At 32.9% G+C, this 13,880-nt stretch overlaps 1 protein-coding gene across 5 annotated transcripts in view; it reads right to left on the bottom strand.

The window, feature by feature from the left end:
• The window catches only part of Stxbp5l (syntaxin binding protein 5L), a 391,328-nt gene that overhangs the window by 270,704 nt on the left and 106,744 nt on the right, over positions 1-13,880 (bottom strand). For 4 of the 5 annotated variants that reach the window (XM_074073244.1, XM_074073245.1, XM_074073246.1 and 1 more), the window contains 2 exons: positions 11,748-11,829; positions 8,640-8,740 (listed from right to left, as the gene is read on the bottom strand). In XM_074073244.1, coding sequence (XP_073929345.1) covers positions 8,640-8,740; positions 11,748-11,829 — 183 coding nt within the window. Of the gene's footprint in view, positions 1-8,639; positions 8,741-11,747; positions 11,830-13,880 lie in introns of those variants that run through there. The other variant, XM_074073247.1, reaches the window with a different exon arrangement.

Below are 13,880 nucleotides of genomic sequence, written 5' to 3'. Positions count from 1 at the left end.
TATCACTTATTATACCAAAACCTAAAGCAATCACAACTTAAGTAAGAAAAGATGGTCAACACATGTAAACATGGAGAGACCTTTTATGGTATTTCCAAGAGAACAGTTTTTAAGGAGCAATCATAAATTGCTTTAGTGATCAATTATAAGCATTTTTGAAACACATGAAAAACAGAAAAAATTTCAGTAAAGAAATAGAAATTGTGTTTTTAAAAAAGCAACCAAATGGAAATTACAGAAAACAACAATAAAAATCAAAACCTTACTGAATGGGATCACATCCCATGTGGAGACAATAGAAGAAAGAATCAGAGAACTAAGACCAAAAGAAATCACCCAATCTAAATAACAAGAAGAAATGATATTAGAAAAAGATAAATTATAGAATCTCAGGACCTATAGAACAATAAGAGAAGATCTAACATTAGTAAAATTAGAGTCCTAAAACAAAGGGAAAAATTGTTAGGAATTCTATTCCTAGAAGAAATAATGGTGGCAGCATCTGAGAAATTATCACAAATTTGGCGAAAAAAATGCACAAATATAACAAATATAACAAATATATTTATTTGTTATATAACAAATATAACAAGCCAAAAAAAAAAAAACAAATCCAAAAGACATCTCAAACTTCTAAAAGCTAAAAAAAAGAAAGAAATCTTGAAAGAGTATAAGTACTTCACAAAGCTGATGCCTTGCTTTTATTTCACTTCCTGACACACACAAGCTACCATTACCCTCTACATTTGGCTTACTAATGAAGACAGAAGGATTGAATGGAAAAGGAACTATGGGTTGGTGTATCATTTTTTTCTTTCTGTATCATTATGGTCAGCATAAGTGATCATGCTTATCATTAGTCAACAGAGGAAACCTAATTAAACTTATAGTAACCAAAACATGTAGTATTTACACACAACAAGGGAAATTAAATGGGACACTTAAAAGGACCAACACAGTACAGCTGAATTTTTACAAAGCTGCAAGAGCAACTATAGGGAAGAAGGATGGACTTTTCAACAAACAGTGCTGCAATAACTGGCCATGCATACACAGGGTGAAAAACTAAACTTTGACCTAAAACTAATGCCTGAAGCAAAAAATAACAAAGTGGATTATGGACTTAAATGTAAAACTATAAAAACTTTTAGAAAAAAAAATAGGAGAATATCTCTGAGGCCTAAGAAACGTAGGCATGATCCAGACACATTACCAAAACATTCACAAAAGAAAAATTCATAATTGGATCTTATTGAAATGAAATATTTTCCCTATAAAAGCTCTTGTTACGAGGATAAAAAGACAAATTACAAACTGAGGGAAAATATTTGGAAACCACCTATCTGATAAAACACTTGCATCTAGAATATGAGTGTATTCACGACCAAACAATAAATTATAATCAACTTAAAAAAATGGAAAGAAGACATGAACAGACATTTCATCAAAGAGGATAAATGGATGGAAAATAAGCACATAAAAATTATCAACACTGTCTTACCAGGTAGATAAATATAAATTAAAACAACAATGAAATATCATTACTTTCCCTGTCAGAACAGCTAAAATAATGATAATGCCGATGTCTAGTTAGAATGTGGAGAAACTGGGTCTCCTGTACAGTGTGCCTTGGTATCCATGGGCTTACAGTTTCACATCATTGAGGAAAAAAACAGAATGCTCAGACTACATAGAGTTTAAACACAAATGATGATAACACAGAACAACCGAGAGCTTTTCCACATCAACGGAGTTGTGTAATGTACACACAAGAATTTTCTTTTGACTGGGCTTGGTCAAACTGCATGTAATAAACCTGTGAATAAAGTGGGCTTACTGTATATCTTTTACAGGATTTAGAATGATACAGCCATTCTGGAAAATAGTTTCACATCTTATTATAAAACTAAAGAAACACCATATAACCTAGCAGTTGTTCTTTGGGGCATTTTGAGAATTCATTTTGAGAAATGAAAATTTATGTTCACAAAAATACTTATACGCAAATTTTCATTGCAGCTTTATTTGTTATAACTAAAAAGTGGAAACAACCCAGATATCCTTAAATGGGTGACTAGGTAAATAAGACTGCTGTGTTTAATACTGTGAGATACTGCTCAGAAATCAAAGGAAATGAATTATCAGTACAACTTGAATGAATCTCCAGAGAAGTGCACTAGGTGAAAATCCAACCCCAAAACATTACATACTATGTAATTCCATTTATAAAACATTCATGAGTGACAAAATTATAGAGATGAAAAACAGATAAGTAAGTTCCTGGAAGTAAAAATAGAAAGGGCAGGGAAGGAAGGAGTGAATATAAAGAGGTAGCACAGACAAGATCTTTATGGTGATAGAATAGTTTGTTACTTCATTGTAAAGGTGGTTACATGAGTGTACACATGATAACAAAAAACTGACTGAGAAAATTGATCCTAACAGACCTGCAATAAAATTAATAAAGAAAATTCTTTAAAAAAAAGGAAAATGCACCAAATACAGATAGGTCTTGACCTTTGATAATTCATGTTATGATTTTTTTCTACTTTACAATGGTATGAAAATGATAGCTATTAAGTAAAAAACATACTTCCAATTCTAAGTTTCGATGCTTTCCCAGGTTAGAAATATCCAGCGTAATATTCTCTGGTGATGCTGGGCAGTGGCAGTGAGTTATAGCTCCCATTCAGCCATGTGCTCATGAAGGTAAATAATTGATGCTCTACCTATAGTGAGTTACTAAGCTATGAGTTACTATGCTCGAAAGGTTAAGTATATTTAATAAGTTTTCAACTTATGGTACTTTTAATTTATGAGTTTATAGGGACTATAGGTCAAGAAATATCTATAGAATTATAATAAGAAATAAGTATCAAATGAGAGAACAAATATATACCAATAAATATTTATATAAACTGAATATTGACATACTAAACTATATTACCAATGTACTATAGACCTTACAGTGAATACTGAAATAAAACAAATTGAATTAACAATGAAAAAGGCAAAGGAAATGTAAAATAAGGCATAAGTTTCTGTCATTATCAAAGAAGTGGTAAAAGAAATATTCTGTTTTAGACTGAAATAAGTAAATAATCCATGTTGAAATCTCTAAGGTAATCCCTCAAAATACAGAAAAATACATTTGAACTTCTTATTGGGAAAACGGGTAATAAAAATTTTTATTAAGTCAAAAGAAAGCAAGGAAAATAATGAGTGAAATTTTTTAAAAAGACTAGATAAAAACCTACAGATATCAGATTTTATTAAGTGTGAATATACCAACTCTAGATTGTCAGAGTGAATTGTTTAAATTATAGGCTTAAAAGAATACAGAAGTTACAGTAAAATAATGGAAAAACATGCACCATGAAATTTCTAACTAAAAAGGCCAGGCATGTGGTGGAAGGGATTCATGCCTATAATCCAAGACACTCAAGAGGCAGAAACAGGGAGAGTTATGGTTTAGGCCATCAAAGGCAAAAAGTTACTGAGATCCCATCTCAACAAATAAGCGAGGCATGGTGGTACAGAATATGGCAAGGGTCACAAAATGTCATGTCCATGTTTAAGTTATGTATGATTATGACCTCCATCTTATGGGCAGACTCTGCCTTATTGGTGTTGAAGAAGCAAGCTGCTATTTCATGAGGTGTTCTAAAGACAGCCATATGGCAAACAAATGAACATAGCATCTGGATATTTGAGACTCTCAAATGAACGTCTTCCAAGAGAAAAAAATCATAACAATGAAATAGCTGCAAACGGATCCTTTCCTAGTCAAGCCTCAGATGCAACCAGAGCCCTGGTAGGCTAAGTTGTAGTTTGTGATACCCAGGCAAAAAATCTCAGGTAAGCCATGATGCCTCATCTTTTGAACAAACCAACTATGAGAGGATAAATGTTTTGTTTTAAGCAACTAGGTTTTTGGTAATATTGTTACACAGCAATAGATAATTAATACAAAGTCCTAACTAATTCAATAAGGTAGTAAACCAAAAAGATATATATAACACTACAAAAAAAAAGAAAACTATGGCATGATTGTATATATAGGAAAATCTATAACAGATAACCTATTTGAATTATTAATTGAATTTAAGTAATGTCATGGATACAATGTCAACATATAAAATGAATTTCAGGGCCAGATTGGTAGGACATACCTGTATTCCTAGTATTTGGGAGGCAGAGGCAGGAGAATCAAGAGTTTGAGGCCAGCCTGAGTTACACAGCATGTTCCATGACAGCAAGATCCTGTCTCAAAAAATAAAATAAAATAAAATTTATTTCCATATTCCAACAAAAGCCATCTAGAAAATGTTTTTCAAAGTAACATATACTTTAAAATTTTTAAATCTTGAGACTTAACAAAAAATGTGGGAGACCTTCTCAAAGCAATCTGTAAATGTTTAGAGAAATCAAAAAAACCTCAAGTAAATGGACAGATATAGTATGTTCACAGACTGGGTGATCAATATTGACACTGTCAATGACAATGAGTCAATGATGAAGCTCTGGAAAGATAGAAATTGATAACAATGCTTGCCTCTGCTGACAAGGACTAAGTATAGGGAATAGGAAAGGAAGGTTCTTTATTAAATACACCCTTGTACCTTTTGAATGTCAAAACAGGTAAATATATTAATTATTCACAAAATTTTTAATCTCAGCATGGTGGTACATATCTATAATCCCAGCTACTCAGAAGATAAAAGCAGAAGGATTGCAAATTCAAGGCCATCCTGGGCAAAGTTAGTGATATCCTCTCTCAAAAAAAAAAATCAAAAGGGCTGGAGGAGTGGCTCAAGTGCTTGCCTAGTTTGTCCTTTGAAACTTTAAGAAGCCATAAACTCTTTGAATGGGTAGAGAAACAGAAAATTGGAGAGTATGCCTGACAAAGAAAGTCCCGAAACTCTCCTATTGTTCCTGTGTTCTAGGTAACTCTATGTTTTTGAATAATAAACAACACCCATCTTGGCCATGTTTTGGGTAACAGGCCCATCTGGAAAACTACTGTTTCTAATGATTAGGGGTTGTTAGAACACATAATCACATGCAATCCCCTGCTTAAAAAGTATGTTTACATACCTGAGATAAAACCATTATTTTGGGAGGGGGTTGGGGGAAGGGGGGAGAAATGACCCAAACATTGTATGCACATATAAATAAAAGAAAAAAAAAAACCCAAAAAACCCCATTATTTTGAGTCTTCACTCCCATTTCCTTCCTGGTAATGGTCCTCCCTTTTTTTCTATTTCTCCCCACTTCATCCTGTTTTACTAAAACAAATCCTTGCTAAACATCTACCTTGTGAGACTCTCCTTTCTGTGAGATACCCTTGAAATGCTTTTCATTGTGAATCTTAAATTCCCACAGTTTGCATGGAAATTGAGAAGCCTAGGGAATCCCCCTAATCCCTTCCCTTTCCTTGTAACACTAGGACTTAAACTTTCCCCCATATCTGTCAGCTTGTTCTTTTATGTTGCTGCCAATTAATCCACCTCAATTGAGATAATAAAATTATACCTGGAAATCACAACCACCATTATTTCCTCCTCCAAAAATGGGTATAAGAGGGACCAAAACATTCCCTTCAATACTCAAATTTTGAGGGGAAAAAAACTCAACTCTGTCTACCAACATAAAAGTGTAGGATCAAGTCTACTCAAAGCATTAAAACAGAAGAAAAAAATCTCACCAGCAAATAAAGATAAGATCAATTTGGCAATCTAAATAGGTAACCTTTTTAGTGGTAAAGAAAAAGGAGTAGTATAACAATTCTGGCTAATTTTTAAATTTTTCAACATCCTGAAGTTTCTAATATCATACTCATTTTAAATTTAAAATAAAATAATAAAAATTTGGTCTAATCTAAAGAAAGAATTCCTACTTACTTTTAGCAAATGCCTAAAATATAAATCCCCCTACTTGTAAAAGAAAAAAAAATACTGGATGTAAAAACTTTCCCTAGGTTGGAGGTATGGATCAAGCTGTAGAGCACATGCCTGGCAAGTGCAAAGCCATGAGTTCAAACCCTAATACCTGAGAGGGAAAAAAAAACTTTCCCTTAATGCTAAATCTGAAATTATTGAAATGTAACATTCACAAATATTACTCAGAATATTTAGAATTAATGATTTAACCCTCATATATCATGCATACAAGAAGAAAAAGAAAAAAACTAAAAGTATAACAAAGGATGTCTGTATAAACTACCATCCTTTTTCTTATCATATCTATAAAAACAGGTATATGTCATTAAGTTCTCTCTACATTACTGATTCCTTATCAGCCATTATCATTCAATTAAGTAAAATGAGCACTATCTTGGGCACTACACCAATTACTGGTAGCCTCTGTGGACTGTGGATTATGAGAAGCCTATGAGAACTAGACATTCGTACAGCTGTGCCCAGTGGTTTGTAGGCTGAGTTCAGCACAGCCCCAGCCACAGAATAGAGTGAGAATAAGATGCAGAGCAGCTGTTTTCCTAAGAAATAATCTGTAGGCAGAGATTTGGCACAGCCCTAGCCACAGAAGAGAGCTAGAAGGCAAGATGCATCTCAGCTGCTTTTCCTAAGTTGTTTACATTCAAAGAAGCAGGAACACAGGTTCCTCTTGTTACAATGTCATGCCCCTCCCTGAGAACTGCTCCACCCTGTTTACCACTGGGTATAAAAGACTCACTGGAGGACATGAGGTTTTTGGCTTTTAGTTTTTTTTGGCTTTTGGCTTTTGGATGAAAGGAGGCTTTTTGATGTGGGGGCTTTGGAAGGGAAAAGGATTGCTAAAGGGAAAATGAACTGCTGGAGGGATGATTTCTGAAGGGAAAAGAATTGCTGAAGGGAAAAGGATTGTTGAAGGGAAAAGGACTGCTGAAGGGAAAATAAATTACTGAAGGGAAAATAAATTGCTGAATGGAGGATTGCTAAAGAGAAAAGAATTGCTGAAGGGAAAAGAATTGCTGAAGGAGAATTGCTAAAGGGGAATTGCTAGCAAGTCTGAGGGCCAGGATTTTAAGAAAGCTAAAGAGAACATGGGATAGTACAAGTCTGCACCAAGAACTTTATATGTAGGCTTTAGAACAGCTAAGCTAAAGAAAAGCTACAGAGAACATGGGACAATGCAAGTCTGAGCACCGAGGCTTTAAGAAAGCTAAAGAGAGAATGTGGGACAATGCAAATTTGGGGGCAAAGACTCTAAGAGAGATTATGCTAAAGAACAGCTAAGAGAAAACATGGGACAGAACAAGTCTAAGGAAAGAGACTTTAAAGAACAGAAAAGAAGACTTTAAAGCAAGGTTTTAAGGAAAGACTTTAGAAGTGAGGTTTTAAAATTGTATGATAAAAGCGAGAGCACACAAGGGAGGGGTGAGGATAGGTAAGACACCTAAAAAACTAGCTAGCATTCGTTGCCCTTAATGCAGAGAAACTAAAGCAGGTACCTTAAAGCAACTGAGGCCAATAGGAGAAGGGGACCAGGAACTAGAGAAAAGGTTAGATCAAAAAGAATTAACCTAGAAGGTAACACCCACGCACAGGAAATCAATGTGAGTCAATGCCCTGTATAGCTATCCTTATCTTAACCAGCAAAACCCCTTGTTCCTTCCTATTATTGCTTATACTCTCTCTACAACAAAATTAGAGATAAGGGCAAAATAGTTTCTGCTGGGTATTGAGGGGGGGAGTGGGAGGGGGTGGAGTGGGTGGTTAGGGAGGGGGTGGGGGCAGGGGGGAGAAATGAACCAAGCCTTGTATGCACATATGACTAATAAAAGAAAAATGAAAAAAAAAAATTGTAAAGGAGTAAGGCCCTTAAAGAATAAAGATAGAGAAGAGAAGCAAAGTAAATGAAGAGAAAAATAGAGAAAAGAAGCAATGACGCTGTTGTGCATCTCCTTCCGAGCACCCAACACACCTGTCCCCAACTTTCTGTCTATCTGTCTACCCTGTGTCCTTTCTGCATCTCCGTTGCCACCCAGTTAGCCCCAGTTAGGTTCGGTAATAACCAGGAGTGAGAGAAAAAAGCTCGCTTCAAGCCTCCACTTCTCACCTTTCTTAGTTTGAATAGTATTTGCTAAGCTGTGTAAATTTACTTCTCAGAGCCTTCTCTTCCTGTCATTAACACCAAATTTTCCTGTGATGTTCCTTCCCATTAATTGCAGTGTCTGTTTTTCTCTGCAAGTAATAGACTATTTTATATAGTTACAATGCCTTACAAATTCTACTTCATCTCTAGATGTATTATTAAGTGGAGATGCATATATTCTACTGTTCTAAAAGTATTTAAGCAAAATGGTTAGAATTGGAGTGTAGGAGGTAATTGCCATGATCAAACTTGACTTTTAAATTTTAGATTTGGGCTTTCAGTACCATAGTTCAAGGAAAAGAACTTGGCATTGCTGACATGCTGTTTATAGCTAAAAGAAAAAGGTTGGGTATTTCTCATTAGTAGGTAATTATATCAATTACACACTTCCTATCAAAAGAATCTATTATAAAAGCAAACATAAACATTAAGTTATTTCTAGGTATTGAGATTATGAAAAAAAGTCTGTCAAGTTAACATGAAACATGTTCAAGAAATAATTTTGTTGTACATTAGTAATTATTCAACTCATATGTTCTTACCGTTCTCGGTTAAATTTAAGAGAATGAAGAATAGCTGGCCTTTTTTGTCTAAGGTTCCATAAATGAAGTGTATCATCTGAACTTGCACTGACCAGAGCACCCTGTACAAAAAGAAGACAAAGTATGTATGTGCTTTACTTAATTTAGGGAAGCATAAACAACCTAATTTACTGAATTTTTCACCACTAAAAAAGGTATTTGTCTTCAATAACTTAGCAATATGAGGAAGAACAACTGCATATACTTCAATTAGGAAAGTTAAGAATACTGAGAGTGGAAGAAGCATGTGACTTAACTGCATATGGATGGTCAGGATAACTAGTTCAAGGGACATCTTTACTGAAAAGAATAATTAATACAGCATCTTTGTGACTACTAAAGGTTTTCAGTAGTTTCCTTTAGGAAAACAGAATTTAAAATGCTTTGTTTCTACTATTCACATACATACTATAAGTCTTTACAAGAAGCAAGTATCCAACCCCACATTTATAAATCAAATACAGGTCACATAAACATTTTCCTCTGTGAGAATTTTCTGTGAAGTTAAATAGTACATGTTCTTCCTAAAATACATATATATATTTTATTATTCATATGTGCATACAATGCTTGGGTCATTTCTCCCCCTTCCCTCCACCCCCTCCTAAAAATATATTTTTAATGTAATCTTCTTACAGTCCAAGAAGCTTCACCTATTATAATTAAAGCCATCCATAATAAAAGACAATATTTCTCTACCTCAACTTTAGTATAATTATAAAAATACCAAGATAATTTTTATCCAACACCAAATACAAATGAATCCTATTGCAAGTATAAAATGTATTCTACCTCTTAATATTACAGAAAGCATAAGGAAAGAAAACCATGTACCACATACCATAGACCCTAGGAATCCATGGTTTACAACATCAATCACAGATATAAAAATGACTCTTAGCTATATTCTAGGAAAAATTATATTGAAGTTCCCAGCTTCAATATAAAAAAGTCTGTGCCCCATGTTTTTCTTTATATTATATACCTAGGATTTTAATCTCACAGAGGAATAGCCTTATTAAAAAAAACTATAATCAGTATATCCATAATGTTTTTATATGTCATATAATTCCCATATTTGATGTATATGTAAATATATAAATTCATATGTCCAATAGGGTATACATTGATATATACATTTTAACACAAACTGGTAGATAATTTAATACCATGCAATAAGATGTACCCTACATATTCCCTGAGGATTTTTATGTTTGGATGTTTTCTTTGTAAACTGTATACATACTTCTCATATACAACACAGAAAGTTCTTAGAATGTCTTGAAAGCATTTGAACTAAAATTGACTGTTTTGAGATACAGGATACTGATCTCCTTTCTCAGAAAGGTGAAAATTCACTTGTGATAGGGTGAGGATACAATATGATACATAAAATTAATAAAACATACTATATGATAGTTATGTGCTCTATAAAAACATAACATGCTAAGGGTATTGGAATTAAAATACAGCAGCATATATTCAAGGAATATATTATACATAGAATATAATACAGAATATGGTATATTCTGTATGTGCATAGAATATATCTATATGTGTATTCTTATACATATATGGCAAAAAGCTGGGATCCTTCAGCCAGGAATTACAGAGTAGCACTGAGAAGTGAAAAAAGGATGACATTCTAGATAATAATGAATACTTAATATAATAAATTCTTTAAAATTTTTCTATTCCTTTTTACCTCCCTCTTATCTTTTTGGTACCCCACAGCAATGGTGTCCGCAATGTGAAATACGGTAAGTTTGTCGATAAAGAGGATCTCATAGCTTTCTAAAAATGATTTTGAACCAAGAGAAATGAAAAGTGGACATCTAGCAATATCACAAATATTTTTTCCTCAGGTATCTTTAATATGAAGTTCTTTAATCCGCTTTACCCACATTCATGATTATAAATTTGTAGGAAGATATAAATATGTAGATGTTGATATATGCACAAACTGAATAAAAGATCATCATTATGCTAAGAACACAAGCTAACTTTTTTTCCAAGGCACTAAGTTTAATCTTCAAAGAGCCTGAATTTGGCATGGCACAAAACTTTTAAAGCACTGATTGGCTCACTTAACATAAGAGAGTTCTACAGGACTCCAGGATCCACTATAAAAATCTGAGTTAAAATGGCCCTAAGTAACCTTCAACTAAATAGAAAATCTGCAATCTTTCCGAGGTTGATAAATACATACTTTGTTTCTAAAGCATTCTCATCACCACAGTTCTATAAAAAGAGATAGGCTACACAGCTAATTGACTTAATAGCTATGAATATATAAATATGAATGCATATAAAAACTAACAAATGCATATGGAAATAAAAGATAAATGCATAAACAGATAAAAGATGTGTTTTTTATAAATAAAAGAAAAACATGAAAGTTAAGATTACAAAATTTAAATTGGTGGAAGGAGAGTGGGTAGAATGAAAATTTAATGGTCAATGAAACAATTAAGTGACTTTAGCGTTTAAAAAATAATTTGAAGTATGCTACACAATCACATAAAAGGGTGGTCTGATATATTATATTTTCCTTTAAAATTTAATAAGTTGACAAATACAAGAATATGAAAAATGTGACCAGGAATAATACTTCATATATACATATCTTTAAGCATTTAAGATGATAAAATTAAAAATATTGCATCAACTCTAAGTTGAGTGTCACTAATCCAAAATTCCAAAATCCAAGATGCTCCAAAATCTGAAATTTTGGATACTAACATGAAGTCACAAGTGGACAATTCCATACCTGACTTCATAGGATGCATTCAAAATGCAAGAATAGTGAAAGTACTCCATAAAACTATTCTCAGACTATGGCATATGAAATATAAATGAATTTCATGTTTAGACTTGGGTCATAGCTCTAAGACACCTCATTATGTATATGTGCAAATATTCCAAAATCTGAAATCTAAAACAATCTTGTTTTCAAGCATTTTAAATGAGGGATAAAGGATACTGAAATCTGTAATACTGTGCATGTACATATATATGTACATACATATGCATGCATGTATGTGTTTTAAATAGTTAAAAAGTCCTTACCTCATTGATCAAGAATTGGAGCTGCAAGACAGCTGCACCACTTTCATGTTGGCAGTAACAATCAACACCAGGTCTCCCAAGTCTAAAATAATAAAAGTCAAGGACTCTAACATTTTAATAAGTATAAACATTAAAGCGTAAAGAAGAAGTTATTTATCTAGCAAATAATGTTTTGCTTTTTTCTTATTCGTATTTTTAAACAAGAAGTTGAAAAATATTAATTTATGGAAATTAAATTATATACCACAGATGTCTACTATTCTAACAGTTTGAAAAAAAAACGTTAATAAAAACTTGAGGAATAATAGTTTCCTCTCCATAAAGTAAAACAAGAACTGGGAGTCCAAAGACATTTTATTTCACTTAATACTTAACTAATTAAACACTTCTTTCCTTAAAATAAAACGATTCAAAGATTTTAATGTAACAAATGAAAAACTAGAATTTGTAATATATATGCATGTATATTTAAATATATATGTGGATAATGCTGGTATATACAAAACCCTTTGAGTATAATTTAAAATGGATAGGTCATAAAGAAATAGATTAATGTATCTGACTACATAAAATATAAGAATGTCTGAATGAGAAACACCTTAAATAAAATTGAAAAGACAAAGAAGTACTAGGAAATAATTAGCAACATATTATTGAGTCATTATGTATATTATATAAAGAAAGTTACCATATAAGTAAGAAAGAGAAAAGGAAGAAATAAAGGACAGAACATGGGGAGAGAGAAGGAGAATGAGAAAACACCATCAAACAAAATTTACTTACATATTCTATATCAAATGATATATACTTCTATATATTTATCATTTGTTTCTTTTCATAAAAATGTATATCACATGAGAGCTTCTAATTCTCTTTTTCTAAAGAAACAAATTTTCCCTCCCATCTAAACAAACCAAATAGAACAAATTTATGTAACTACAGTTTTCAGACATCGTATGTCAGATGAGGAATGACTGTGATTCCAAAAAGAGGGGAAAAATATGAGTGAGCCTTGTTACTGCTTCAACTTACTGTCTGGATATAGTTTTTGGGCTGCAGCACAGGAATGGGAACCCATATGAAATCTAGCAAGCTCACTGAGTTGAGACAGTACTAAGTCTGGGGAGGTTAAGGACAGATAGAGTTCACAAAACAGAATACCAAAGAAAATGCAAAATTAAAAAGAACTTGATTTTTTTTAATGTTATTTTCTACTTTCTGTTAAAAAATTATGGCTATACATTGTTTCATGTTTCCTAATAAAAATACTAAGTGAATGTGGGGAAAAAAAATCAAGAACTCTAGAGATCTGAAGGAAGGTCTACTTTGAACCTTTAGCAAATCACTGATCAGGGAATTAGTTAAGGAAACTACTGGAGACTAGGGAAAGAACAAACCAAGAAGGAAATAATAGACAAGGCACCAGTGGCTCACACCTATAATCCTAGCTACTCAGGAGGCAACGATCAAGAGGATCATGGTTCAAAGCCAGCCCGGGCAAATAGTTCATGACACCTATCTCAAAAATACCCAACACAAAAAAGGGCTGGCAGAATGGCTCAAGTGGTAGAGTTCCTGCCTAGCAAACAAGAGGTCCTGAGTTCAAATCCAAGTACTGCAAAAAAAAAAGGACATATACCATGTAACTTAAATGCATTCAGAACAAAGATCAGTAATTATGAAAACACAAAAATCTCTAGCACTCAAAAAGCTAAAATTCAAAAAGTAAGCCATTCAATCAGATATGCAGAGAAGCAAAAATACAACCCATAATAAGGGGCAAAGTCAACTAACAGAAATAGAACCAGAAATGGAACAGAGAAGAGAAATAACACAGTGATATTAAAACATTTATTATACTATATTGCATCATATGTTGAAGAAGGTAAAAACCGTTAAGTAGACAAATAGAAGATCTATCGAATCACCTATCTCAAACTAAAACAAGTAGAGACTTTTTAAACTACATTAAAGATAGTGAACTTGAATGTTTATCAACATAAAATATCCAAAGCAGAACATCAAGGGAAAAAAAACTGGGAAGGGGAGAATCACAAATTAGTGAGCTATGGATCAATGGTCTCATATAGTTGTAATGGTAGTCATGAGGAAGAAAAAAAGGGATGACAGAAG

The sequence above is a fragment of the Castor canadensis genome, chromosome 5, assembly GCF_047511655.1.
Source record: "Castor canadensis chromosome 5, mCasCan1.hap1v2, whole genome shotgun sequence".
Taxonomy (NCBI): Eukaryota; Metazoa; Chordata; class Mammalia; order Rodentia; family Castoridae; genus Castor; species Castor canadensis.
The sequence above is the reverse complement of the archived record's forward strand: the minus strand, read 5'-3'. Positions and strand labels throughout refer to the sequence as shown.